At 55.1% G+C, this 27,506-nt stretch overlaps 1 protein-coding gene across 1 annotated transcript; it reads left to right on the top strand.

The window, feature by feature from the left end:
- IL17REL (interleukin 17 receptor E like) lies at positions 1–23,327 on the top strand. The gene is given in 15 exon segments (XM_088025683.1): positions 1–102; positions 4,394–4,421; positions 18,170–18,319; positions 18,550–18,659; positions 18,988–19,102; positions 19,353–19,397; positions 19,639–19,778; positions 19,968–20,039; positions 20,121–20,175; positions 20,611–20,888; positions 21,171–21,228; positions 21,421–21,584; positions 21,760–21,840; positions 22,033–22,090; positions 23,302–23,327. Coding segments are annotated over 15 exon segments (1,482 nt in total).
- The last annotated feature ends 4,179 nt before the right edge of the window (positions 23,328–27,506 follow it).

The following is a 27,506-nucleotide window of genomic DNA, read 5'->3' as shown; positions in this document are numbered from 1 at the left end:
ATGCTAGCTGGGCCAGCCGTGGTGTTCCTTTCCCTGACCTGGAGCATGTACCAGAGCCTGGCTGTCCCCCAGATTGGAGAATGTGGCCTCTCCTGTTCTCAGGTGAGCTCCTGCCCCCTCCTCGACGCCCATCCTGTGGTTAGGCGGCCTTTCCTGCTCTCACGTGAGCCCCTGAACCTCCTAGACTCTCATCTTGAGGGGGCCCTGGTTCCGCCACAGGTGGGCTCTGGCCTGGCGCCTCAGCACATGAGTAACAGTGACAGGCAAGGGGCGCGGGAGGCCCTGGGGCAGTGGGTGACACAGGGGCCTGGGGACCCCTGGGAGGTGTGGGGCTGACCCTGAAGCTCTGGTCCAGGGCCTGTTTGCTGAGCGCCTCAGTGGGAAGGGCCAGCTGATGTGCCCGCGACCGGTGCCTCTCCCCAGAGCACCTCACGGCTTCAGTGAGCCATGTCTCATCATCCAAGGTGCTGGGCTTGGGATGGCGTCAGGGCTTGCGTGGACACCCTGCTAAGGAAAGGCTGCAGGAATGTGCTCATCCTGGAGAGGAGGGAGCCGTAGGGTGAGGAAACGGTGGCCCCCCGGGACCTTTCACCGCAGGGCAGGCTGACTCAACCTTGCCTGAGGGAGGCGTTCTGGCAGCACCTGCCATAAAAAGGGTTCCTGGGTCCCCGAAGACTGGTCAAGGCACAGTGGGGACACAGCCCAGAAGGTGTCCTGGGACCACAGGGGGACACAGCAGGGACAGGGGCACAGAAAGGACATGAAGAGCATGGGGTGGAGGAAACCTGGAGCACCTGCTGTGTGCACTGTGACTTCAAGAACCAGGGTTCTAATCGGTACAGTGCACAACAAAACAAAATGTAGGTGGTGATGACTGTTGAGAAAACCAGGGGTGGCCTACGGTGAGGTCTCATGGGCGCCTTTGGGGGGTGGTGCCCAGGCCACCCTGGGGGACACTCGGGGACACCCCATCCTCCTCTGGGAGGAACAGCAGCTCCACAGACCCTGGGAGTGTGTCCAGCAGAGGATCCAGGGAGCTCAGCAAGGGACAGAGCAGGCTTGGGGTGGCCGGGCGGGGGCGGGGGGTCAGGCAGGGCTTCAGAGGCTGGGGCCCCGGCTCAGATCAGAGGTGCCGGGACCTGTGGGGGGCCAGGAGAGGCTCCCTCTGGCTGCTGGTGGGAACCATGGTGCAGAGGAAACAGCGGGGTCCAGGCTGGGGGGTGACCTGGGCCCCACAGTGAAGGTGGAGAATGGGAGGGAGCTGCTTTGAGTGCACTTGGCGGGTGGAGTTGAATCCCCTGGGGATCCCGGGGGACCAGGAGAAATCAAGGTGGACTCTAGAACATGACTTTAGGTCTGGGCTGCTGGAGATTTTCGTGAGGTGGGAAGCCTGCGGGGGGCAGGTTTTGGGGAAGGCAACTTAGTTCTGAAACGTGGGGTTTGAGAAGCCCGTCAGACATGAGAGCTGATGGTAGGGGGCAGCTGGGTGGTGCGAGCGGGACCAGGAAGAGGCACCAGCAGAGGTCCCATGTTGGGGCGGGCTGGGATAGGACAGTCCCCAGACCCAGAGGCTATGAGGAGGAGAAAGAATCCTCAAGGGAAGTCGAGGAGAGGTAAGGGGAGAGGAGGGCTGGAGGGGGCAGGGCAAGCCGCCGAGGGAAGGGACTCTCTGCCCTGCCGCTGCTGACCCCACAGTTAGGACCAGGCCTACGGAGCCTGGGAGCTGCAGCCCTGGGGGCTCTGCTGGGGGTGGGGCTGGGGGAGGGGGAGGGAGCCGGGGGCCCGAGGGGGTGGGGAGGGGCGCTGGAGGCGTTGCCCGCAGGGGTTTGGCAGGCGAGGAAGGCAAGGAGCTGATGGGGGCTGCCCCTGAGGGATCCGACTTGAGCTGGAGAAGCCAGAGGACAGACAGCCTCTGGCCTCCCCCACACCTGCACAGAGACCCCTCCAGCCTACAGGTGCCAACAGGAGGACTGTTCTGGGCCTCGGCAAGTCTTCGGTCAAACATTGTCCTCACTGAACTGACTGGGAAGAGCTGGGGGGCAGGGGCAGAAGATCACAGCACCAGCGATGCTTGTGTCAGGGGCAGGGGCCCTGGGTGCTGAATGGGGCCATCAGGCAGCCATGCCTGGTGGCTTGGGGGGTCCCAGCATCCTGGGCTGTGTGGAGGGGACCGGCCCGGGCAGGCGGGGAGCCAGATGGAACAGGAACCCAGGCAGGTCCTTTCCTCTAGCTGAAGCTGAGGCCTGGGGGCAGCTCTGGTGCTGGTGGGGGAGGGAACACAGGTCCCGCCCCAAGATATGCGCCTGGAGTGGGGGTGGGGGTGTCCCTCCCCACAGACAACCCCCACGCATGGCACGGGAAGCCCCGAGAAGCCCAACGGAAAACCCCAGGGAGGTGGGGGTGCGGCCACTTCTCTGACCGACCCCCGTCCTGGCCCCTGGGCACGCAGCCAGCCCTCTCCCCTGCCCTCCTCCCACTCCCGGCTCCCTTCAAGCTCCTGGTACACCAGGACCCGGGGCCACATTGCCCACAGGTGCTTTTTGGCCTGACCTTTGTCCCCGCTGCTCACTCTTCCTGTGTCCCTGAGAGGAGAAGATCTGGGCACTGAAAGGCCAACCGCCAGACCACAGCCACCAGCCCTCCACTAGACCCCATGCTGCTGCAACTCCAGGGCTGTGGGGGCTCTGGGCACGGGCACAGGGCAGGCCCCGGCGGGCAGGCAGTGCCCACTGTCCAGGGCACACGCACGCCCTCAACCTTGGGGCAACCAGCAGGACCTCTCTCTGTCTTTGAGCTCTGGGACGGGGGGCACTAGGTTCACGTCGCAGGTAGGATAGTGGATGCCAAGGCTGAGGGAGGCAGTGAGCGTGGCCAAGGACCCCAGCACTGCCCCTCCCTCACGCGCTCAGGACTGCACGTGGGGCCCTGTCCTGCGTTGCTGGGTCATGTCTCTAGGGCTCGTGGGACTGGGCTGCCCCCTCCTGCCCTCCCACCCCTGGGCCGCTGTGCTCCCCGGGACGGCCCAGTCGCATTGAGGAGAGGGTGTCCAGGTGCGCTCAGCCCTTCCACCTAAGCGATGTGAAACAGAAAACAGACCTTGAGAACAGAAACAGAAAACAGATGCAAAACTGGGAGAAGTCCAAACGGTGCGGGGGTTTAGCCACCCCCCGCCAGCACCGGTTCCCTAGTTTTCACAGACGCACCATCAGTCTGTAGGATGCCGATGCTTCAGGCAAACTCTCAGGACTATCTTCATGCCTCTTCGGTAAATCTAGCACTCTTCCGAAATAAAAGGATTTAGAAATGGATGGAGCCGCCAGTCGTGGCATCTCCACAGATCCGAGGGGCAGGATCAGACAGGCTTGGATTCTCCCTTTTCCCACCTGGGTGCCACCGGAAGTGCAGGCCTTCCACTCAGACACCACCCCCCCCCCCGCCCCCGCAAGCTGTGGCGGCTTCCTGGGTCCTTGGAGGGTCAGTTCTCCTCCGGGGAAGGGAGCAGAGGGTCAACATCATTGCTGCTCCTTGTTGCCCTGTGGTGTCGCTGGGGAGTGCGTGCCCAGAGCAATCTGGCGCCCCGGGGCCCCAGCCACCCTGCCCCTGTGGGCTCCCAGGGCAGCCCCCCCTGACCTCAGTCTCCCAAATTCGGCTGTGGAGCAGCACCGCCCACCCACCAAAGTGAGGCCTGCAGGCTGGCTGTCCAGCCACCTTCTCGCATGAGCCCCATCTGAACCTGGTCCCCAGTCCAGACCCCTCCCCCACGGGCCCCCTCCGTCAGGCAGGGGGGCAGGGAGGGGTGTGGACTCCAGCCTGGACAGGGACTTTTCATATGCTGTCGCCACCCTTGCCGCGGGCAGCCCATGTGACTTCACCTCCTCAACAAAGCCGCCCCGAACAGGCCTGCAGATTTGCGGCCCCCCAACCCCCCACCCCCGCTCCTCTGATACCCCTCCCTCTCGCCCCTTCTCAACATCTAACATAAAGTGTAACTTGCTTACATTTTGGATTGTGTCTGCATCTCAGAATGTGGGCTCCTCAAAGGCAGGCTCTTTCTCCACTTTCTTTCATTCCAGAACCCCAGCACCTAATCAGTGTCTAGGAGGTACTCCACCAGTGTTCCCCTAAAGAATGGGTGGGTGGGCCCATGCCAGCAGCAGAAGTTGGGAATGTAGTTGGGGCCATGGGGCTCCCCAGTCCATGGGGTCCAGGTCACACCATTTACTGAATGACCGGCATCTGCAGGGCCTTGGGCTGGACTGTGGCACCCCCCCACCCCAGGACCTTGCCGAGAGTGAAGGGCCATGTGACTCTCCCGGCCGCTGGGGCTCGATTCAGGGGGTAGGACAGAAAGTGGCCAGGCTGACCTCTCACCCTCTCTTTGTTCCGTCCCCAGGGCTTCGACTGCAAGAGCCGAGTGAGCCGTGAGTACATCTCAGGCAGATGGGAACAAGCTGCCTTTCCTGCCCTCTTACACCCTGGTCAGCAGAGTCACCCCATCCTCCTTGCCACTCCACTGGCCTCCCCTTGCCCGCCTCACAGGATAGAGTGTCCCCCAGATGTCCCTGTCCAGCACCTGGTGCACATGGGCAAGGCCCCCGTTCACGCCCAGCTGTGCACCTGCCGGATAGAAGTCCCACGTTCCTATTTAATTGGAGGACGCCACCTTTTTTTCCAAAGTGGACACACCAGAAATATATATGGAAACCCCCATTTCCCCTTATCAACTTCTGCATTTTCGTCCAGTGCAAAATGACACCCATTTAACTATAGCTTCGTTGTCTTTCATGGCTGCCGCTGCGTCTGTGTGGCCCTGGGGTGGGGGCTGGGGTGGGGGTTTCTGCAGCGAACGTCCCTCCCGAGAGCTCTTGGCTTCACAGAGCTCCTCCCTCTCTTTTCCCCTTTGGCCTCCTAAGGCCATTCAGAACTTTTCCACTCTGATGTGATCATATTTACCAGACTCCTCTTTAAGTGGCTTTACGGATTTGGGGGGATCTTTTAAGAAATTCTTCCACATCCTGAGGTGGCAGGTATGTTTCCAGCGCCGCTGTACTTCTAAAGGTTTTAACATTTGGGTTTCATTTGGCTCTTTAATTCACTAGGGTTTATTTCCACGTGTGGTGTGAGGTAGGGACGCAACTGTAATGTTTTGCTGCCTGGAGACCCATCTGTGGCCGCACCGCGAACTCCCAGCCTGGGTCTGATTTTCCAGCCGCGCGGTGGCTCCCTGACGCCTCTGATCTCAGCTCCTTTCCGGCCCCTCCTTGCTCCTTCCTTTCCTAAACTGTGCGGCGAGCGCGGCGACCGTGTGTGCCTGCGTCCCTGAACCCGCAGGTGCAGACTGAGTTGTGAGAGGGTGGCACCGAGGTGCGGCTCGCTCCCGCGCCCCCAGGTGAACGGCCTTACCTGCGGCTGCGCCCGGGGGACGGCGGGGGCCCCAGCCCTTGGTGAGCGCCCGCGGGAGAGCGCACCTGACCCCCTCCCCCAGACCCGCGGCGGGAGCGGGAGAGCGCACCTGACCCCCCCTCCACCCAGACCCGCGGCGGGAGCGGGAGAGCGCACCTGACCCCCTCCCCCAGACCCGCGGCGTGAGCGGGAGCGCGCACCTGACCCCCCTCCGCCCAGACCCGCGGCGGGAGCGGGAGAGCGCACCTGACCCCCCCTCCACCCAGACCCGCGGCGGGAGCGGGAGAGCGCACCTGACCCCCCCTCCACCCAGACCCGCGGCGGGAGCGGGAGAGCGCACCTGACCCCCCCTCCACCCAGACCCGCGGCGGGAGCGGGAGAGTGCACCTGACCCCCCCTCCACCCAGACCCGCGGCGGGAGCGGGAGAGCGCACCTGACCCCCCCTCCACCCAGACCCGCGGCGGGAGCGGGAGAGCGCACCTGACCCCCTCCCCCAGACCCGCGGCGGGAGCGGGAGAGTGCACCTGACCCCCTCCACCCAGACCCGCGGCGGGAGCGGGAGAGTGCACCTGACCCCCCCTCCACCCAGACCCGCGGCGGGAGCGGGAGAGCGCACCTGACCCCCTCCCCCAGACCCGCGGCGGGAGCGGGGCGTCGGCGCCCCCTCAGCGCCGGGACCCCTGGTGAGACGGCCCCACACGGGGGAGCTGGGGGTGGCGTCAAGACTGAGCAGAGCGAGGACGACAGAGGCAAGAGACGAGGTACAGACCGACGTGGACCGAGAGGTGGAGGGGTGGGGGACGGGCTAAGCAACCCGCGAAGCCGTCCCGCCCGCTTCTAAACGCTGCGCGAACACGACGGGAGAGGGCGCTGTGCGGCTGGAAAGGCGGCCAGAACCGAGCCTCCCGCTTTCTGAGCTCCGAAGGGACAGAATCAGCGGAATGGCATCCAGGACAAATTCCAGACAGTTCATGATCATGAAAAATAGAAATAACATCCCAAAGACTATGGAAGTGCACCAGAAAGGCATGCTAAAAAATCCCCAAACTGTAACATTTCATTTCAAAATAGCTTTCAATACTCACGAAAATGATGTATATGAACAAAAATTAGAAATTCTCGGAAGTGAGGTGACAACACACAGAATTAGAAATAAAGGAAAAATAACTTCAGAAATGAAGACTACATTAAGAAGAACCCAAGAGTGAACGGACCAAATATTAAACATCCGAGAGAAACACAAGAAGAGAAGGAGGACATTTTTAAAAATAAAAAGAAATGAAAGAAAAAAGATTAAAATGATGTTTGAATAAATGGTAAGTGTTGCAGATATAGGCCAAGAATGTCCAAAATACAGATGCTGAAGAAGAAAACTAAGGTGACAGAAAAAATACTAAGAACTACAGTTCTCAGGAGACTAAAAATTTTTTCTTGAAACTGGGTATTTTAAGGGTAAACCAAGGACCCAAGAATATGGATCCTGAACATGAAACACCAAAACATATTCTAGTAAAATGACTGGATCTTAAAGAGAAAGAGAAAAATCTTTTTGGGCATGTAGCAAAAAGAGCAGACAACTTACAACACTAGGAACCTCCCTACTGTCCAGTCTGAGGTCCTCAAACAAAATTTCCCAGCAAAAGAAACCAGGCAGGGCTTCCGAGAGAAGTGGCTGACTCCCAGCCTGGGGCAGAGAGTGTACAAGAAGAACCCGGGACATCTGCCATACCAGAGAGCACAGAGGCTCTCAAAGACAATGGTACATGTCAGCAGCCCTTGGGGGGCTCCCGGCTGGCTCCGACAGAGGAGCAAGGGACTCTTGATCTCGGGGTTGTGGGTTCTAGCCCCAACCTGAGTGTAGAGAACACTTAAAAATAAAATCTTAAAAAAATTAAAAAAGTCCTTGGAGACAACCTCAGGAAGCTCCCGTTAGCCAAGAGGCTCATATGAGCTTTAAAAAAAACAAAAACAAAAACAAGAATTGCAATAAATTGCAACCCATGGGTAAACCCATGTATTCATGATGATCTTGTTTTTTAAAGATAAAGGGAACTCTTCACCTTCTGTGGATGACAGGGAACCAACTCATCACCTTGAAAACTGGGAATCAAGCCTTGATTCTGTCTTTCTTCTGGGAATGCCACCTTGGAGTAAGTATTCCAGCTGATAAGTGGAAACAAAATGGTAAAATTATATCACTGTTTTGCGTCTCCCAATGGCTTGAGTGCTGGTGACAGCTAACCTCAAACATGGCGGAGGTCCAGACACAGCATGCCGCCTCCAGCAGGCATTTGACATCAGCGCTAGTCCTGCCAAAGGACTAGACCCTGAGCTCAGTCAGGCCTCTGGGTCCTGCTGCCCGGTTGGCCAGAAATACAGGGGTCTGAAGATGGGTGCTGAGCTGCACCCCGAGGACGCCTGGCAGTTCACAGAGCCTGATTCTGCAAAGGAGGAGGAGACGTGGAGGCAAAGCGGCAGACCAGAAAGGCCAAGTTCGAAAAATAGGCAAAGCCTCAACTCTAGTGCGTGAAGAGGCACATCTGGGTGATGAAACCATAAAGAAATATAAAGAAGTCTTTACTGTAGAAGTCAGCATGCTGGTTCTGGAGTGAGCGAAGGGGCTTTTGGACTAGCTGGGGACCGGCTGTCTGGCCCATCTGCTCTGTAATAATTCACAAAGCTATGATTTTTTGGTGAGCTTTTCAGTATCTAAATTTCATTTTTACAATAAAAAGCTTTTTAAAAGGGTCTTAGCATTTTGTATGCCTTCGCTTCTTCAATATGAATTTTTGATTGTCAAGTTTACTGAGAGTTTCAGTATGTATTTTCCAATGTGTGTCTTGTTTTAAGATGTATTTATTTATTTTGGAGAGAGAGAGAGAGAGAGTGTGTGTGAGCAAGGGGGGCAGGCAGAGGGAGAGGGAGAATCCGAGCAGACTCCCAGCTGAGTGCAGAGCCCACGGCGGGGCTCGGTCCCAGGACCCTGAGATCATGACCTGAGCCAAAATTGAGAGTCAGATGCTCAATGGACTGAGCCACCCAGGTACCCCCCCATTTTTTAGAAAAGGATTTATTTATTTATTTATTTATTTATTTATATTTTGGAGAGAGCCAATGTGTGTATTTTTTAATATCACCAAGCAATTAACTCAGTTCCAAGTTACGTAGACCATCGGTTTAGCCTCAGAGCCCACAGGTTAGGGACTTCGTCCCACAAGACTGCCCCCCAGCTTCAAACACCAGCAGCAAGTAACCAACTGGCTACAGATCAGAGGCTCCCACAACCCCTCCTTAGGTTCAGTTCCTTTACTGGATTGGCTCACAGAACTCAGAGCGTCATTTTACTTGCCAGGTAACCAGTTTATTATAAAAAGATATAATTTGAGAAAAACCAGGTAGAAGGGATGCGGTAGGGCAGGGACACCCCCATGCCTCCTGGGGCTGCCACTCTCCCATCTCCACATGCTCACCAACCCAAAAGTGCTCCAAACCCTGTCCTTCAGAGTTTTTATGGAGGCTCTTATGGAGGGTTTTACTTAGGCACGATCGATAAATTCATTGGCCATCGGTGATTGGACTTCTAGGTCTTCTCTCCTCCAGAGAGGTCATCATATGGTTGGTTTCCCTGGCAACCAGTCCCCATCCTTAGGGGCTTTCCAAAACTTACCTCATAAACTCAGGTGCGGTTGAAAGTGGTTTGTTATGAACAACAAAAGACACCCTCCTGGCTCTTAGCTCTTGGGAAATTCCAAGGGTTTTAGGATCCCTGTAGCAGATAATGGGCACAGACCAATATGTATTTCTTATTATAAGTTACAATATCACACATTTTTATCAGACTTGCACTGAATACATTGATTAATTTGAGACAGAAATGACATCTTATCAGACCTGAGTCTTCCAACCATGAACATGGATGGTATGCCTTTCCAACTGTTTAGGTCTTCCTCAAAGCTTTTATTTATGTTCTTCAGAGGTTGAAGGATAATGTGAATGGTTTCTTTATTTTATTATGTTTTCTGGTTGGTTTTGCTGGTGTAAAGCAATGCTATTTTGGTATATTGATCTTGTATCCAACACATTTGTTAAAAACTCTTTGTTATTTCTATTTTTTTTAAGATTTTATATATTTATTTGACAGAGAGAGACACAGCAAGAGAGGGAACACAAGGAGGGGGAGTGGGAGAGGGAGAAGCTGGCTTCCCGCGGAGCAGGGAGCCCGATGTGGGGCTCGATCCCAGGACCCTGGGATCATGACCTGAGCTGGAGGCAGATGCTTAACGACTGAGCCATGCAGGTGCCCCAACTCTTTGTTATCTCTAATAGAGTTCCCATTGAGTCTCTTAAGATTTTGTATATAGATAATCACGTATTCTGTAAATGATGACTAACAGTTTATAAACCCATGTTTGTTTCTGGTCTTATGGACCTGGCTCCAATCACCAGGACAATGTTGAATGGGGAGCCCTCATCTTAGTCCTGATATTTATGAGATTGACTCCCAAGGCCTACCAGTCATTATCAGGCTTATGGGGCCTTTGAAATAGATGGCTTCTATCTAGACAAGGAGGTGCCTTTCTTTTCCTAGTTTTTTAAACATTCTTTTTTATTTAAATGTTATGTTAGCCACCATACAGTACATCATTAGTTTTTGATGTAGTGTTCCATGATTCATTGTTTGTGCATAACACCCAGGGTTTTTTAAACATTCTTTATCATGAATAGGAAGTGAACTTTATGAAAACTTTGTGCATCTGTGAAAATAATCATACAATTTTCCTCCTTTAATCTTTCAATGAGGTGAATTGTACTGCTAGGTTTTCTAATGTTGACCACACGTGGAGTCCTGAAACAAATCCTATCCAGCCATGTTTAATATATTATAAAATCAAATTGCTAAAGTTTTATGTGGGATTGTGAAACTATATTCAACAGGAGACTGGCCCTATACTTTTACTTTGTTCTGTGAGCCATCAGTTCTGTCTGTTCTCTTCCCCTTCCTTGGGGACATCTTGGCCATTTTACTTCTTTCTCCACATTTCTTAATGTCTCTGCTATATTTCCCATCTTTTTGTCTCTCTGCTGCCTTCTGGATCATTCACTGGGATCTTTCACTTCACTAATTCTCTCTTTGGTGAGGCCCAGTCTACTCTTGAAGTCATTTGTCGCATTTTTAATTTCTATTTCTGTGGGTTTCGTTTCTAGAAACTCTGTTTATTGTGAACATGCTTGGTCTCTCTTTGTAGTTTTGTTTCCCACCACGCATACTTTCAAGCTTGTCTTAGGGTGGCTGGTCTGCAGTTCACATCGGATTTGTCTGTCACTGGAGGACTCTGTGGGGCTTTCTGTGGCCCGTCATTTCTGCTCTCAGTGCTTTGTTTTCTGGCATATTTGTTTATCTTTTAAATATGCCTGCTCAGTGCCCTCAAGAAATGACTCGTGGTGTTCCCCAGGGCGTAGGATGAAGGAGGTTCCCCCCCAGACCAGATTCCCCTTTGTTTCTGAGTGGTACTCAGAGGTAATGTGTGACTGTCAGGACCATTTCACATTAAAAAACAGACTGAGGTCTCTTGGGCCTTCCTAGAGATGCAAACCAGGGCTGGGAACCAGCACCCAGCCCACCAGAGGTTGTGGGAAGCCCTCCGTTCCTCCCTGCGTGCTCAGAGTAGCCACCCCACAGGGCCCAGGGTTGGGGGTTCCTCCCAGGTGCCCCTGACCCAGGGTGATAGTGGGGGAGCTCTGTGATGCCCTCGGCAGAGGTGGTTTCCTGTGCATCCCTCTGCCATTTCTCAGGCTTTGGCCTGATGATCCTGATTCTTTCATCAGCTTTCACAAGTTTTCGTGAAGCTTTTTATAAGCCTCCTCTCTCCTCCAGTGTTGGTTGTTTTCATCAGTAGAGTTGGTCCAAATAGCCTGGTCTAGCGTATTATGGGAAATGAAACTCCCAACTTGTTCTTAAACACACAAAAGTCTTTCTTTCTCCTCCTCTTCCTTTGTCGATAGGAATTTAAATTCACCACCAAGTTTTACCAATCCTTGGGTTCACTGTTCCCTTTTGTAACCCACTTCTTCCTTTTGAGTTCCTATTTCTCCCTTTGAAAATAAATTCTGTTAAGCCTTCTTATAGTAAGACTCTGCGGCAGTTTTCTAAATCTTTGAAAAGACCGAATATATTTATTTCTCCCCTGGGGAGATTCCCACGAGTCTTCATGATACATTTTGGGTTCATGATGATTTCCACGGAGTGACACCAACTTGTTCTCCCTGTTTTGCCCTACAGATAATATAGCACCCTTGCATCTCTTCTCCTTTACTCTGTATACTCCCCATTCCGTCAGCTAGTTTGGGACAAGAACCTATTCTTAGACATTTTAGTCTACAATACGCACCTTTCCTTCTCTATAACTCACTATACTCCAGGCTCCCCACCAGCCCTTCTCTGCTATGGCTCTTTTTTTTTTTAATTCTGGTTTTAGTCCTTTTCTTGGTTGGCTGGAGTAGATCTGGTCTTTTTTTTTTCCCAGAAAAGGTCAAGAGATGTGGATTTCTCATTCCTTGCAGAGAAGACATTTTCACACACACGAGGTGCCTGTGGGTGGGAACAGGACTCTGGAGCAGGGTGGCTTCCCTTAGGGGTGCAGCGCGATGCTCTACGGTGGCCCCTGTGGCGGGGGAACATCAGGCCTGGGGCAGAACCCCCCCAGCCCCACGTTCCCTGGCTGAGCACTCGGCTTCACCATGAAGTCTGTGGACAGCAGGAGGTTTGGCCGCCTCCTTTGGGTGACTCCCCCTCTGACTCCAACACTCTACCCTTGGGCAGGCTCCCTCCCAAAGGCTCAGAGTCCATCAGATCCCACAGTACTTGCATCAGCTCCAAGACATCAGGGGGCCAAGGACACAGGGCAGGGGCCATGCCAGATGCGGGCAATTGTGTAGAACTTGGACCAGTATGGGAGGATCTGATCACTGACTCTGTTTACAACTGCCCACACATGGTGATCATGAAAGGCATCTCAGCTATTCATTTTTTGTTTAATATCCATCAGTTTGGGAGGAGAAGGTGTCAGGAGCCCGCGACCTCCTCGCCCATCCCTGGTCTGCCCGCTCTGGCTGTTGAGGACATGGTGAAGAGCAGCTCATGGGGTGCGAACACAGCTGTGCTCTGTGTGCTTAAAGCTTTTTGAAAAAATTACTGTTTTATTGTTTTATTTTTCCCACTTCTGATCGTCTATAAACTTAAACTGAGTTGGGAGAAACCCCCTCTTATGAGGCCAAGCTCAGTATGACATCTCACCAATTCTGGGGAGGAGTTTGGAAACTCTCTGCCTTCTTACACACATTGTAGATGGGCAGGAAGAAGGAAATTACATTATAGCATTATTTTTTTAAAGATTTATTTTATTGGGGCCCCTGGGTGGCTCAGTCAGTTAAGCATCTGCCTAAGGCTCAGGTCATGATCCCGGGGTCCTGGGATCGAGCCCCACATTGGGCTCTCTGCTCCATGGGAAGCCTGCTTCTCCCTCTGCCCCTCCCCCTGCTCGTGCTCTCTCAGTCTCCTTCTCTCTCAAATAAATAAATAAAGACTTATTTTATCTATTTGAGAGAGAGAGCACATGCCCAAGGAGGCGGAGGGGCAGAGGGAAAGGGAGAATTTCAAGCAGACTCCACACGGAGCCCAGTGTGGGGCTCAATCTCATGACCCTGAGGTCATGACCTGAGCTGAAGCCAAGAGTCAGACGCTTAACTGACTGAGCACCCAGGTGCCCCTGTAGCGTTATTGACAAAATCAACAGAAAGCAAACTGTATATATTCCAAGTATTCGATTTGCTAAGGTTTTACATACGTATACACCTGAGAAACTGTGACCACAGTCAGGATAATGGACAACCACATATCTTTCCATAGAGATTAGTTCACATTTCCTAAAATTTTATATGCATGGAATCAGGCAGTGTGTACTCTTGTGTCTGGCTTCTTTCACTCAGCACCATTATATTTCAATTCATCCATGTGTTGTGTCAAAAGTCCATTCCATTGCATGGCTATACCACCGTCTGTTTGCCCACTCACCTGTTGATGGACACTTGGGTTTTGGGCTGCTAAAAATTAAACCACTATCAACATTCGTAGACAAGTCTTTCTTGTTACTTTTGGGTAAATATCAAGGCACAGAATGGCTGTATCATACAGTAGGTGTATATCTAACTTCTAAAGAAGTGCTTGTGACAGTCTATGCTCCCACCAGCAATGTACAAGAATTCTCATTCCTCAACATCCTTATCTGCAGTAGGTATGGTCAGTCCTTTCCATTTTTGCCATTCTAATACTTAATACTGACTCATTGTGGTTTAAACGTGCATTTCCTTAATGTTAACTGATGTTGAGCATTTCTTCGTGTGCTCACTGGCCACTTTTATCTTTTGTATGAAGAATCTGTTCAGATCTTTTCTTTACTGGGTTGTTGGTTTCCTTATTATTAAATTTGGAGAAGTCTTTACAGATTCTGAATGCAAGTGCCTTACCAGATAGACGATCTGCAAGTATTTTCCCTCAGCCTGTGACTTGTCTTTTCATTCTCTTACCAGTATCTTTCAAAGATAAATTTTGATGAAGTCCAATTTATCAATTTTTTCTTTGACAGTCACGATTCAGTGTTGTAGCTAAGAAATCTTTGCCTAACTCAAGGTCACAAAGATTTTTTTTTACTATCTTTTTTTTAAGTGTTATAGTTTTAGATTTTACATTTAAATCATCAGTGCATCTTGAGTGACCTTCGCATGGAGTGCAAGGTATGGATTAAAGTTCTTTTTTGTTTGTTTGTTTGCATAGGGACATCCAGTTGACCCAGCACTATCCATTGAAAAGACTGTCCCTTTCCCAGTGGGCAGCCCAGCGTGCTTGTGGGAAATCAACCATCCGTACAAGGGTGGGTCTTTTCGGGGCCTCTATTCTGTTCCATCCATTTGTCTGACGTGATGCTAATACCACACTGCCCTAATCCCTGCACTTGATCACTTTACAGTAAGTCCTGAAATTAGGCAGTGCTGGCCTTCACTTTCGTTCTTCTTTATCATAGACGATTTGACTATTCTAGATCCTTTGCATTTCCAAGTGAATTTTAGAATCAGCTTGTCAGTTTATGAGGGGGGCAGGCCTTCTACAAAGAGGATTTGGATCACAATTTCACTAAATCTATGGATCAATTTGGGGAGAATTGACATCTTAGCAATTTAGATTTTCTGCCCCATGAGCCCAGTGTACCTCTCCATTTATTTAGGTTTTCTCTAATTTCCCTCAGCAATATTTTGTAGTTTTCAGGGCATAGATGTTATACCTCTTTTGTCAAATTTGTTCCTAAGTATTTCATATTTTTATGTTATTGTAAATGGTATTTTTAAAATTTCAATTTGCAATTGTTCTTTGCTAGTATACAGAAATATAGTGTATTTTTGTATATTGATCTTGATTCTTGCATTTGCTAAACTCATTCTGTAGATTCCATTATATTTTTACAGAGACAACTATGTCATCTGTGAATGAAGACAGCTTTACTTCTTTCCAAACTGAAAAGGAAGTTTGTTTTCTTGCCTTATTGCACTGACTAGAATCTCTAATACAATGTTGAGTAGAAGTGATCAGAGCAGTGATCCTGATCTTGTTCCTGATTTTAGGGGAAAACAATATATCTTTCACTGGCAAGCGTGATATTAACTATAGGTTTCCCATAGAAGGCCTTTATTAGATTGAGAACATTTCCTTACATTCCCTGTTTGCTGAGAGTTTAAGAATAGATACTGAATTTTGTAAAATAATTTTGCTATGACTATTGAGATGATCATATGTGTTTTTCAAAATTTGTTAACATAGTTAATTATGGTGATTGATTTTCTTTTTTCTTTCTTCTTCTTCTTTTTTTTTTTTTTTTGGTAGGCAGCAAAGCAAGGTTTATTGAGTGAGAGTAAAAAGCTCCCAAAGAGGGAGGGGACCCAAGAGGATTGCCCTATAGTGACTGATTTTCTAACATTGAACCAATCTTGTATTTCTAGGACAAACCACACTTGGTAATTATGTATTATCCTTTTATATGTTGTTGGATTCCATTTACTAAAATTTTGTTTAGAGTTTCTACTCTATGGCCATGAGGTATCTGTAGTTTTCTCTTTTAGTAATGTTTTTGTCAGGTTTTGATATCAGAGAATGAGTTCCAAACTATTCCCTCTTCATCGGTTTTCTGGAAGAATCCATGTAGAACTGGTAGTATTTCTTTCTTAAACATATGTTTTCATTGACTTTTCTCTATTGCTTTTCTGTTTCCTATTTCATTGGTTTCCACTCTGATCTTTATTTTTTTCTTCTGATTACTTTGGGTTTTGTTACTTTTTCTTCTCCAGTTTGAGATATAATTGACATGTAATTTAGCATTAGTTTAAGGGTGTGCATTTACTCTTCTTTCTCCAGTTCCTTAAGGTGGAAGCTGAGGTCACTAATTTGAGATATTTTCTTCTTTTAAAGGTTATTTATTTAATTGTTGGAGAGACAGAGTGAGAAAGAGAGAGCACAAGGGGGGGGAGGGGGAGAGGGAGAAGCAGACTCCCCGCTGAGCAGGGAGCCCGACCCTGGGACCATGACCTGAGCCGAAGGCAGACGCTTAAGGACTGAGCCACCCAGGTGCCCCTGAGATTTTTTTCTTTAATATAGGAGTTTAGTGCTACAAATTCTCCCCTAAAAATAGTGCTTTGGCAGCATCCAAATGTTTTTATATGTTGTCTTTTCATTTTCATTCAGTTCAAAGTAATTTCTATTTTCCCTTTTCATATCTTCTTTGGCCCAAAGGCTATTTAGAAGTGTATTGTTTAGTTTCCAAATACTGGGAGGTTCTCCAGACATATTTTATTTTATTTTTTAATAATATTTAAAGATTTATTTATTTCAGAGAAAAAGAGAGAGAGAACGAGGGAGAGGGAAAGAGGGTCTCGAGCCGACTCCGCGCCGAATGCAGAGTCTGACGCTCGGGGGCCCAGCCCATGACTTTTTTTTTTTTTTTTTGGTAGTGTGGCTCTTCTGATGAGGAATTCTTTCAGCTTTCGTGTGCTAAAGAAGTCTTTATTTGCCCTTCATTTTAAGACCCCTCCCTGTGGTAGAGCACCCGGTTGGCAGGCTTGTCTTCAGCACTGTGGGGGCTCTTCCGCCTTCTCCCACAAGAAACTTACTGTTCTCATGCCCTTTGTTCCTTCTCCATAACGTGCCTTCTTCCTCTGGTGGCTTCTACAGTTTTCTCTTTGCCACTGGCTTCCAGCAAATTGATCGTGGTGTGCCTCGTAATTTTTTCCATCTTTCTTATACTTAGCGCTCACCAACTTGGATCTGCGAGTTTAGTTTTCATCAGGTTGTGTCCTGAAACCATTCTCTACGTATTCCGTCTGGCTTTCCAGGCTGTGTCAGGCAGGAAGGTAAAGCTGACCTCCATGACTCTGTCTAGGCCACGGTGGGATCCACAGAACTGGATCTCTTTCCCATGAACATCTTCGGATCTTGTAACTCCTGCTGTCGCCTTGAGTCTCTTTCTGAAGCCAGTCCGTCTGAGCTCTGTCGAGTGACAGGCTCCATGGCGAGTACCAACAGCATGTTCATCCAGGCCCCAGGGGAAGCACCACTGCCTCCTGCAAAGACCTGGTTTTGGGGCAACCTGCCTTCTCCATAGCCCACCTGCTTGCATGTCGCTGGAGAAGGTCCTGGAGCAGAAACAGCCTGTGGCCCCGGGCCCCCGGAGGGGCAGCTGCTCTGCCCCTTCAAGTCCTGCCACAGTTCAGGGCTGGGGCCTCTGAGGAGCGTCCATTTCTGTCTCAGTCTCCCCGCAGAGGTGTCTTGGATGCGCCATCTTGCTCTGTTCCCCCTTCACCTGTGAGTTAGCAGTTCGGCCTGGTCTGATGGCGGGACCCTCTCCTCCGTAGTGCCGGCGCTTCCCCTGGAGTTCTAGCCTCAGCAAGATCTCCCTGACAGACCCCTAGGGTGTGCCTTGGGGGCCCCTGGGAGTTCTGGGCCCCCGAAGCACCCACTGAGCACACACACCTTCCCCTTCCTGGACGCGCGGTCCCACCTTGGGGTTACCTCCTCCACCACCCATAGCACCAGGCCTGAACACCATCTCTCGTGCCTGCAGATGAGCCACAACCTTGGGTGTAGGGGGAGCACCTGGGCTGCTGACTCTGTGGGGCACAGACCTCCCCAGGGCTCCACAGCTCATGGGGCTAACCCCACTGTCCTCCAAGTCCTCAGCTGCAAGCCTGGCCAAGCGAAGGCCACAACTGCGCTTAGCCCCTGTGCCTGGAAGTGAGACCCCAGCTCCACCAAGGCCTAGGGCCAGTCTCACCTGCTCCAGTCTACCTGCTGGCCTGTGAACAGAGCCCTGGGCTCCAGTGACCTTGGGGTCACGAGCCAGGTGCCCCCACAGCCCTTTGAAGGGCAGCGATGGGCTTGCCAGCTTGTCAGAAGTCACGGTCCCCTGCGCCCATGCTGGCCGGGCGGGGCAGCAGCTACCCACACTCAGGTGTAGCCCGCTCCCCAGTCTGGCCCCGCTCCTGATGCCCGAAGACAGCTGGCTCCAGGGTGGGTCCACTGTTCGCTGATTGCACTGGAGCAAGATAGTGAGGACCCCTCCCCAGACATGCCGTACCAGGGCTCCCTCCACTGCCCGGGCCACCCACAAAGCCTTACCCAGGCACTGGGGAGCCCTGTGGCACTCACCCACCTTCTCTCCTCCCCAGGGAACATTTTTAACAGCTTCTGCCGGCAACCCCCCACATCCATGTCCCCATCGGTCCTGGAGGCCCTGAAACTCACCACTGCCATGAAGTGTGCCCCCCATGAGGGCTGCTCCCTACTCCTGCGTGTGCAGGCTTCCCTCATACTGCATGGTGAGAAGCAGCCTCGGGGAGGGGGGCAGGGGAGGGGCCATGCTGCTTGCGATGGGGGGAACACCCAGGAAGCGAGGTGGTGGGCTCGCGGCTCCTTTAACTCCGCAACACTTCAAGGGGCAGGGTACGGCTAGGGGACTCCGCTAACTGCACTGCCCAGAGAGGCGGGGAAGAAAGAGGACTCATTGCCCTGGTCTGACCAGCTCTGTCTGGCTCCTCCCCTCACCCAGATAGCCTGCGGGGCTTGGAGGCCTGCTCCATGAATCTCGACACCCAGGAGACTCAGTGTCAGAACGTGCGGGTCTCCAGGGCCTCTCGTCGACGGCAGGTGGGGCGGCAGGTGAGGCCAGGGCCTGACCCAGACTTGCTGGTCCTGCCCCAAGCCTTTGCCAGGCAGGAACAGCTGTCCCCTGGCTGCCCTCCCTTCCTGGATCCACCCAATCCACCCAAGGCCTGAGGACAGGAGACCCTTCTCCTGGGTTCCAGCTATGCGAGGTGCAGCTGGCCTGGCCAGGGATGGGTAGCTAGAGACCACAGGTCCACCTGGCTCACACTTGTGCATGCCCACCTGGCTCACACCTGTTCATGTCCACCTGGCTCACACCTGTGCATGCCCACCTGGCTCACACCTGTTCATGTCCACCTGGCTCACACCTGTGCATGCCCAGCTCCAGGTGCATTTTGATTGCTTCGAAGTGAGTGTGGCTCAGAGCCTCTACGTCACCCTGAGGACCGTCCCCCACTTCTGTGGGGTCCAGCTGGACCAGCAGTACCATGTGGAAGGTGGGAGCCCATGGGGCTGGCCCCGGGTACAGTTGCCACTGGCTTCTAGGGACAACCTGGGGTGGGACACCTGAGGTAGGGGGCAGAGCCCCATGCTGGGCAGCTCGCAGCAAGTGCCTTTCGCTTCATTTGGGGGCACGGCCTCCCTGGGAGAGGAGAGACTTCTGTAAAGCACAAGGGCAGAGGCTCGACTAGGGTATAGCTGCTGGGGACAGAGTGGCTGGGCCCCCCATTGCTGTGCCATTTGCAGACTGCAGAGACGAGGACGTGGGGAGGAACGTGCCTGTCTGCTTTGGTGAGGCCCCGTCCTCAGGTGGGACTGCAGCCCCGCAGCCCCTGGGGCGACCCCCACACACCCTCCCATGGGGGTCTTCTGCCTGCCCCACTTGGGAAGTCATGATGGGTCCTCAGGTGGGCGACTCCCAAATGCCTGGGTCTAGCAAGGGGTCACCATTTGGAGGCTCTCAGGACAGGTGGAGACCTTTGTCCGATGACCGCTAGTCCCAGCGTGGCCCCCAATTGCCGCCCTTCTATAGTCGAGAAGTTCTCCTACTGGGTGGACCGCAGCCGCAAGGTCATTCTGGTCCAGGTGCCCGAGGCCCCCGGGGCCCCCGACTACTACGTCCGGCTCTGCCTCAAGTGGTTCACCTGCGAGGATGTGGGTGCCCCGGTGCGGGTGAGCCCAGGCCCAAGCCCTGGACACCGACCCCTGGCCCAGACCACACACCCCCCGCCCACGTCCCACCGACCCGTGGCCCAGCCCCCCAGACCACGCCCCTGCCCCCCCCCCCCCCCCCCCGCCTTCCCAGCCTGGCCCAGTCCCACCCACTGGGCCCCCAGGCCCTAAGCCCTCCACTCCACGCAGGTGACAGTGAACAGGATGTCCCGCACCGTGTCTCTGCCCTACAGCCAAGAGCTGCCCTGCCTTTGCCTTGAGGTCAGTGAGAGTGTGGCCTCCACTGCCGGGAGGAGACGGAGGGAGGGCCAGGGCCTGCGCTGACCCCAGCCCCTCCCGCAGGGCTGGTCTGCGACCCCTGACGCCGTGCGGATGCAGGCCTGTCCCTTCGAAGACGGCAAGTGCCCTATGGTGTGGAGTAGGGGTGGGGGGAGAGGAGGTCCGCCGTGCCCGGCAGGGTGGGGCCGGCCTGCTTCAGCCGCAGGGGGACACAGTGGGGAGGAAGCGTGCGGGCAGGCCCCGTGCCCGCGTGAGCCTGCCGTGCACGGCATGTAGCCAAGCCCTTTGCTGTGGCAGTCTGTGCATAGACACGTGTGTGCGCAAGCGCGTGTGCGCCCAGTGCAGATGCACGCGCCCGGTGCACACGGATGCACGCGCCCTGGCCTGGCTCGCGTGGAAGAAGCAAGTGTTCTGAGAGCGGCTGTCCGAGGGGCGGAGGAGGGTTGCCCGCTCTCCGCTCTGCTCCCGGACGCCGCACCAGCACCGGGACACACACAGACGTGGGCGGGGGCTCCGCTGACTTGAGCCCCTGGGGGAGGGTCCCTCCCTGCAGAGACAGAGGCCCTGTGGGACGCCATCCGCTACCACCCGGGGGACCAGGCACTGAGCTGGGAGCCGGCCTGTCCCGTGAGTGGTCACGTGAGCCTGTGCTGGCGCCCGGGGCCAGGGGCCCTCTGCCACACCCTGGAGCACTCCGGCCGGCCGGCACACGGCAGGGTGAGTCCCGCCCAGGCGGGGTCGGGGGTGGGCGTGGATGGCGGGGGCCTGACTTGAGGCCCGCCACAGGTGCAGTACCCGCTGGTGGACGCACAGCCCCAGCTCTGCCTGAAGGTGAGTGGGCCAAGCTGCGGCCTGCCCTGTGCACGACCAGCACGGAATGCGGGGTGCGAGGAGGAGGTAGAGGGGTCCGGGGCTCGGGCGCAGGGGGCATGCAGCCACACACACTCCCAGACCCTGCCCAGCCCTGGGGTCCAGCCTCCCAGGAACCCCTCTGACCCCCATCCTGGTCTGAGGGTGGAGCTAAGGGATTCTGGGGGGAGGCCCAGCCTGTCCCAGCCCCCAGCCAGCCCCCCACACGCTGCCACGGCCTCAGGCCTCAAGACTTCTCTGCAGTTCTCCACCAGCCGGGGCTTCCGGGTGAGGTGCCCTTTCCAAGAGCGCCGCTTCCAAGGTGAGCTCTCCATGGGGCGGCAGGGCAGGGAGGCCGGCCTGGGGCCTTTGCCTTGCCGATGCAGGAAATACGGCCCTTTTCTTTGCTCGCGTGATGCCTCTTGGTCAGGCAGGTGGGATGACAGGGTGCTGGGTCAGTGGGAGGGAGGAGGGCAAGTGGGGGGTGCTGGGCCTCAACCCTCTACCTCCACAGCCTGGAAGATGACCGTCCAGCCAGCAGCCTCTCAGGGCCACCTCCGGGTCACCTTCTTCTCGCCCAGCGCTGCCCATTTCCAGGTGCACCTGTGTCACCAGAGGAAGTCATGGGCCCCTGCCTGCCGCCCAGTTCTCGGGGCCACGGCCCTCCCCTCAGCCTCAGTGAGCCCGGTGGGGAGGGGGGCTCCTTCCTGGGGAGGGTGGCTGACCCCTTTCCTGTCCACAAGGCCTTGAGTCAGCCCCTGGAGGCCGCCCAGTGTGGAGGGGCGCGGGCCACTCTGCTGTGTGAGCCGGTCTTCCCCCGCCGCTGCCTATGACCGACACCTCTCCCACCCAGGGGGACTTCATGGCTGACCCTGCGGTCGCCTTCGTGAACATTCCCAGGGACGAGGCATGTGTACCCAACACCTGCATCCAGGTGGGTGGTGCTGCCCCACCCAGCCCTCACCCACCTACTGCAGTCCCAGACCTGCTTCGCTGTCATCAAGCAACAAAGCTCCTCGGGGGGCCTGTCAGCCCAGCAGCCTCCCCAGGCCGTCGCTCTGGGGGATGCAGTCAGGGTGCGAGGGAGGCCGCAGGCTGGGCTGACCGAGCTGCCCTGCGCCCACAGGGCTGGAGGACTGATGTGCTCTTCTCCGCCCCCCAGCAGCTCTGTGACCTTCAGTGCAGTGAGTGCCCCCGCTGGGTCTTGGGCCCCAGAGCTGCAGGAGGCCGAGGGCTGGACTCAGCTCCGAGCCTGATCCCTGCCTCCCACGCTTAGGGTGGGGGTGTGAGCCCTGCCCAGGAGACTGGGCATTGGTGGGGGACAGAGGGGCCACCTGCCTGGAAGTCGGGCCACGCTCTGAGCCAAGGCAAAGGCAGACCAGCCTGGCCCCACCCCTGGCTTGAGAGGTCAAGGGCCCTGGAGGTCCACTGCAAGCGCCCATCCCCCAGGTCACTGCACCAGTGGTGGGGCTTCCTCCTTCCTGAGCGTCCACCGTGCCTGACCAGGGCTCTGGTTCCAGCTGTCCAGGAACTCGGGATGTCCCTCAGCCCCCCTCCACCCAGCCAAGTCACTTAGGCCCAGACTCCTGGGACCTCGGGCTTAGCAGGAGACAAAGCTAAGCATGGGGGTTCTTCTGTATGTGGCCTGCCTGGGGGTCCTGAGAGGGGCGACGGGATGTAAGTGGGGAGCAGGCATTGCCACCTGCATGGACAAGAGCCCTCTGGCTGCTGAGGGGAGAGCAGACTGCAGGAGCCGAGGGGGCCAGAGGAGGATGGGAGGGGGCGGGGCCAGCCTGTGGCCCAGGTCTCCGTGGCTCCAGGGCAGCCCCAATCCTGCCCCCTGCCCCACTGGAAATGCCCTAGAGCCTGGGGAGCATCTCTTAGACCTGTGTCCTCTACCTCCTCCAACCCCTGAGGAGGTTTTCAGCCAAGTCTGGGTCCCCTTCCCCAGCAAAGGTCCCCTCTAGCAGATCACAGCCCAAAGGGTGATGGTCGCCCTGGGGGGCCTGTGTCTGGACTGGGGCTCCACCCACTGCCAGCCCGGTGACCTGGGAGCAGGTCTCAGCCACTGCCAGAGCCTCCGTGCCGCGCTGGGTGGGTCCCAGGGACAGGCCCGAGAGCAGAGGGGCTGGACCCGGCTCAAGTGGGAGTGCATACTGCTTTTGGGGTCCAGGTGGACTGCCCCTGAAGGCAGGACATTGGCCTGCTGCCAGGCACTGGCTCTCCAGGACTGGGCAGCCTGGAAGGTCCTGCCCAGTAAGCCCTGAGCATTTGGGGTCTGCAGCTCCCTCTCCTTCCTCCTGCCGCAGTGGGGGGGTGACTGGAGGAGGGTGAGCCCCCAGACAAGGTTGGCATTGGGTAGGCTGAACCAGCACCCCCATTCCTCTCTTTCCAGCTGCCACCCAGGGGACAGCAGACTGAGGCCAGGAGCCTCATCAAGGACGAGCGAGTGCCCTGGCTGAATGCTGGGGTGCAGCGGAGGCCAGCTCATATCTGGGTCCCCAGGCTTCTGGCAGCAAAAGCCAGGCCTCAGAATTTGGAGGTGGCTCACCCGAACCCAGGCTGTGGGGCCAGCCTCCTTCCGGCTCCCCAGAGGCGCAGCTCCCTGGGGGCCCTCAGGCTGGGCCCAGGGCTTTGGGTCAGATGAAGGACTTTCAGCCCCTTCCTGAACCCCCTTGGTGAAGGCCTACAGAATGGCTAGGTGGGCTGCACTCTCTCCCAGATGGCCTGGCCTCTGACCTGCCCTGTCTCAGCTTGGTGCAGCCTCCCTCTGGACCGCCTGTGGTCGTGGCCACCATCCCTGGCCCGAGGACGAGGGCCTGGCGGCTGCCTGAGGGCTGCCAGAGCTGTCCCAGGGCCCTGGAGAGCAGAGTGTGACCCCACACCATCTGCAGCTCAGCACCACTCCCAGCTCCTGCCCAGAGCACTCCCATACCGACCGCAGTCCCCACGCTGGGTGGCCCCTACTGCCCAGGCTGGGTGTCCATCTGACCCCCTGCACCTGCCCTCCCAGAGCTCAGGTCACCTTCCACTCTCCGGCCCCCCAGCCCTGCCCGTCCAGGGAAGGCTGGCCATTTCCTGGGGCCTCAAGCGCCCCCTGCCGGGATGTGCCATTCTCCCAAGTATCACACTCTCTGAGGGCCACCCAGAGGGAGGGACCCTTGGCCCGGCAGTGGGATTTCCACACCCCAGGTCGGGGGTCACCCGGAAGTTGGGCTGTCAGATGTGCCCCACAGACCTCTCATGCTGGCTCCCAAGGACCACCAGGCCGCCCCTCCTGAGCTGCTACCATCGGAGGCTGGACATCCTCTGTGCCTGACCACCGCGTGCTCATGGAGGGCGCCGCAGGCCTGGCCCCAGACAGTTGGCTGTGCTGCAAACGCACTCCTACCCCCAGGGCCTGGCTCCGCTGTCCCTCCTTCTCCTTCCCTCCGTGGCAGCTGCTGTCCCCGGCAAGCTGGCGGGGGCAAGCCGGTGCACCCCACACTCAGTAAACACTTGTCCACCTAGCTCGCCTTTTCCCTTGAGGACACAGATGGGGTCTGAGGGGCGAGGTAGCCCCTTGGCACAAGTGGGCTGGCGGGGAGGATACGGGGCCTAGGCGGATCTGTTTGTATGGGGCCTCCAGGGAGGAGGTGGACTGCCTCCAGAGGCAAGGGTGATCCACAGACTGCAGGTGGAGCCTGCCCACCCCCACCGCGTGCGAGCCCCCAGGCTGTCCCTGAGGACACCCCATAGGCTGGAGATGCCAATACCCAGACGGCCTGCCCCCAGGCCATGTGGGGGAGGGAGGGCGGTGTTCAACCTGTCCACCCCGGCTGGTGCTCAGCCCCACGAAGGAGGGGGGTGGAGCAGGGGCGCCCTTTCCTGAAGGCCCCCTCTAGCGTGCCCATAAAGTGGCCGGGTCAAGCCAGGAACTGAGAGAGGGATGGGACGCTGGGGGAGTGGGGGTCAGGGAGGCCTCACCCTCGGGTCCCAGGCTCCCCACTCCTGCCCTGGGTCAGGGTTTAGGGGCTGGCAGCCTGTGGCTCTGCGCTCACCACGTTTCCTCCTTGCCCGGGATTTGGGGCCATGGGGTCCTCTGGAGGCCCTTGTCTGCCCGTGGTGCTCCCTCCCCATCAAGGCCCAGGTGGGGTGAGGGACCAGAGTCCGGCTATGGTGGGGCTGCCCCTGCCAGGAGTTCCTGCACCCCTCACTTGGACCATCCAGGAGCCCTGTGGCCATGCAGAGAAACCCTGGCTCCGGCCCAGGGCTACCCCCGGAAACCCTGGCCTGCCTGGAGGTGGCACAGGGAGGGGTTGCAGGAGCTGAGCAGGCGTAGGCTCCCTCAAGACTTGCTGCTGTCCTGGCCTTCCACAGGTGGGGGAAACTGAGGCCCAAACAAAGGCCATGACTGTGTTCCTCTCAAGGAGGTTCAGGGCCATAGGGAACGAGGTGAGGAGGGGCATGCTTGGGTCCCAGCTTCCCAGCTATATCCACGTGTGCGCTGCCACCAAGTGGCGGTGGTGCTCAGTGATCCAACCTCCACACCAAGACCTTAGACCACACCCAGCGCCCCGTGGCCCAGCAGGCCTGCCTTGGCCAGGAACACCGACCCCTACCCTAGCCAGAAATCCCATCCCCACCTCAGGCCACTCCTGCCCGGGAGTAAAATGCTGATGAACTCAGGCCCCAGGTTGGGAAGGACGAAAGGTAGGTGTCTAGGTCACCCATGCCCGGGCTCACGGTTGAACTGCAGGGAGCCTTTGGGACATGTGTGTGCCCCATTCATTCATTCGCCCCTTCTCAGGCAGGTGCTGAGTACCCACTGGGTGCCCCACTGTCCAAGCACCAGGAACTAAGATCACCGCCCCTGCAGCTGGGGACCAAGGGGTCTGCCCTGGATTGAGGGGCTGATTGGTCAGAATTCTCAGCCCTAAAGCCCAGCAAATGGGGACCGCTGGTCACCCTACCTGGAGTGATGTTTGCACGGGGGAGACAGACCACAAACAGGCTGACGACATGAATTATATGGGGTGCCCAGTGTCAGTGTGAGGCTGGGGAGAAGGCTGGGAAAGCAAACAAAGTCTGGGTGGGGTGTGCCAGGTGGACTAGGGTGGTCCTGGTGCCATGCGAGCAGAGCCTGCAGGGGCGAAGGGTCAGGAGCTGCCGGGTTCTAGCAGGATCTGACCAGTGAGAGGTGGGGTGTGGCAGGCAGGTGGGGCCATGGGATGTCCTGACGTGGGTTCCGTGGGTACGAGGGAAACAGACCGACATTTTGGCCTCAGTGACTGGAGGGCAGAGCTCCATGGGCTGAAGAGGGGACACGGCAGCTGGGCTTGGAGGTTGGGCATGTGAGTGTGAGCTGCCTCTTGGACATCGATTCATTCACCAGTGCTTGTGCAGTGCCGCTGTGTGCCCACTCCCTCAGTGGCCCACACGGGCACAGACCCCTGCCTGAGGTGGAGGATCAACACGTAAATGCAGAACAAGGAGTAGATCCTCCAGGACGTGAAAAGGGCACTCAGAAAGAAAAGGCAGAGCAGGGTAAGGAAAGGAGCTGGTCCTGGGTCTCATGCGAGGGCAAGAAGGAGACGAGGGGGTCAGTGGACATCCCTGGGACCAACAATTAGAAACAGTCTCCGGCTGATCCAGTGAGTCCTCTCCACAAAGGCTGAGAAGAATTAAACAGTTTTTCTATGGAATAAGCATTTAGAGATTGCAAGGCAGAAACCTCAGCCCTTCATATGAACCAGGCAGGTACAACCCTTCCATACAAGATCTTGAGAAATGATAACTTGTCCAAAGTGCACCTGACATATAGTCTATTTCATGTGATAGTAATAGAAGCACCCCAGCTCTCTTTGGTTACAATTTGCATGGAATATCTGATTCCATCCTTTCACTTTCTTTGTGTCTCTGTACCTAAAGTGAGTCTCTTGGGGGACGCCCGGGTGGCTCAGTCGGTTGGGCGTCTGCCTTTGGCTCAGGTCATGGTCCTGGGGTCCCCTGCTTGTGCTCGCTCCCTCTCTCTGTCAAATAAATAAAATCTTTACAAAAATAAAGTGAGCCTCTTGGACACAGCATGCAGTAGGTGGATCACGTTTTTTTATGCACTCTGCCAACCCCTGCCCTTTAATTGGAGAGTTTAGTCCATTTACATTTGAAGAAATTACTGAAAAGAAAGGATTTACTTCTACCCGGTAGTCATTTGTTTTCTGTGTGTCTTATATGGTTTTCCTTCCCAAGTCCTCCACTGCCTTTTGTGGTATTGATTTTTGTATGGTACCATTTTTTATTTCCTTCTTCTTTCCTCTTCTGTATACTTATCCAGTAGTATTTTCTTAGTAGTTTCTTTGAAAGTTACAGTTAAAATCTTAAAATTATAACACTCTGGTTTGAAGAATTTCAGTTGCATCTCAACAGTATACAAACATTCAGCTCCTATACATCTTCATCCTTCTCACAGTGTTGTCACGGGGACATCTTTGTGCATTGTGTGCCCACTGGCAGATTTATAATTATTGTTCCATGTATTTGCCTTTTAAATCACATAGAAAAAAAAAAAAGAGGAGTTACAAACCCAAACTGCAGTAATGGCAGCTTGTACATTTTTCTGTA

Source organism: Eumetopias jubatus, unplaced genomic scaffold (assembly GCF_037043125.1).
Source record: "Eumetopias jubatus isolate StellerSeaLion01/CBP00866 unplaced genomic scaffold, mEumJub1_p1.0 scaffold_8, whole genome shotgun sequence".
Taxonomy (NCBI): domain Eukaryota; kingdom Metazoa; phylum Chordata; class Mammalia; order Carnivora; family Otariidae; genus Eumetopias; species Eumetopias jubatus.
This window is presented reverse-complemented; position numbering and strand designations above follow the sequence as displayed.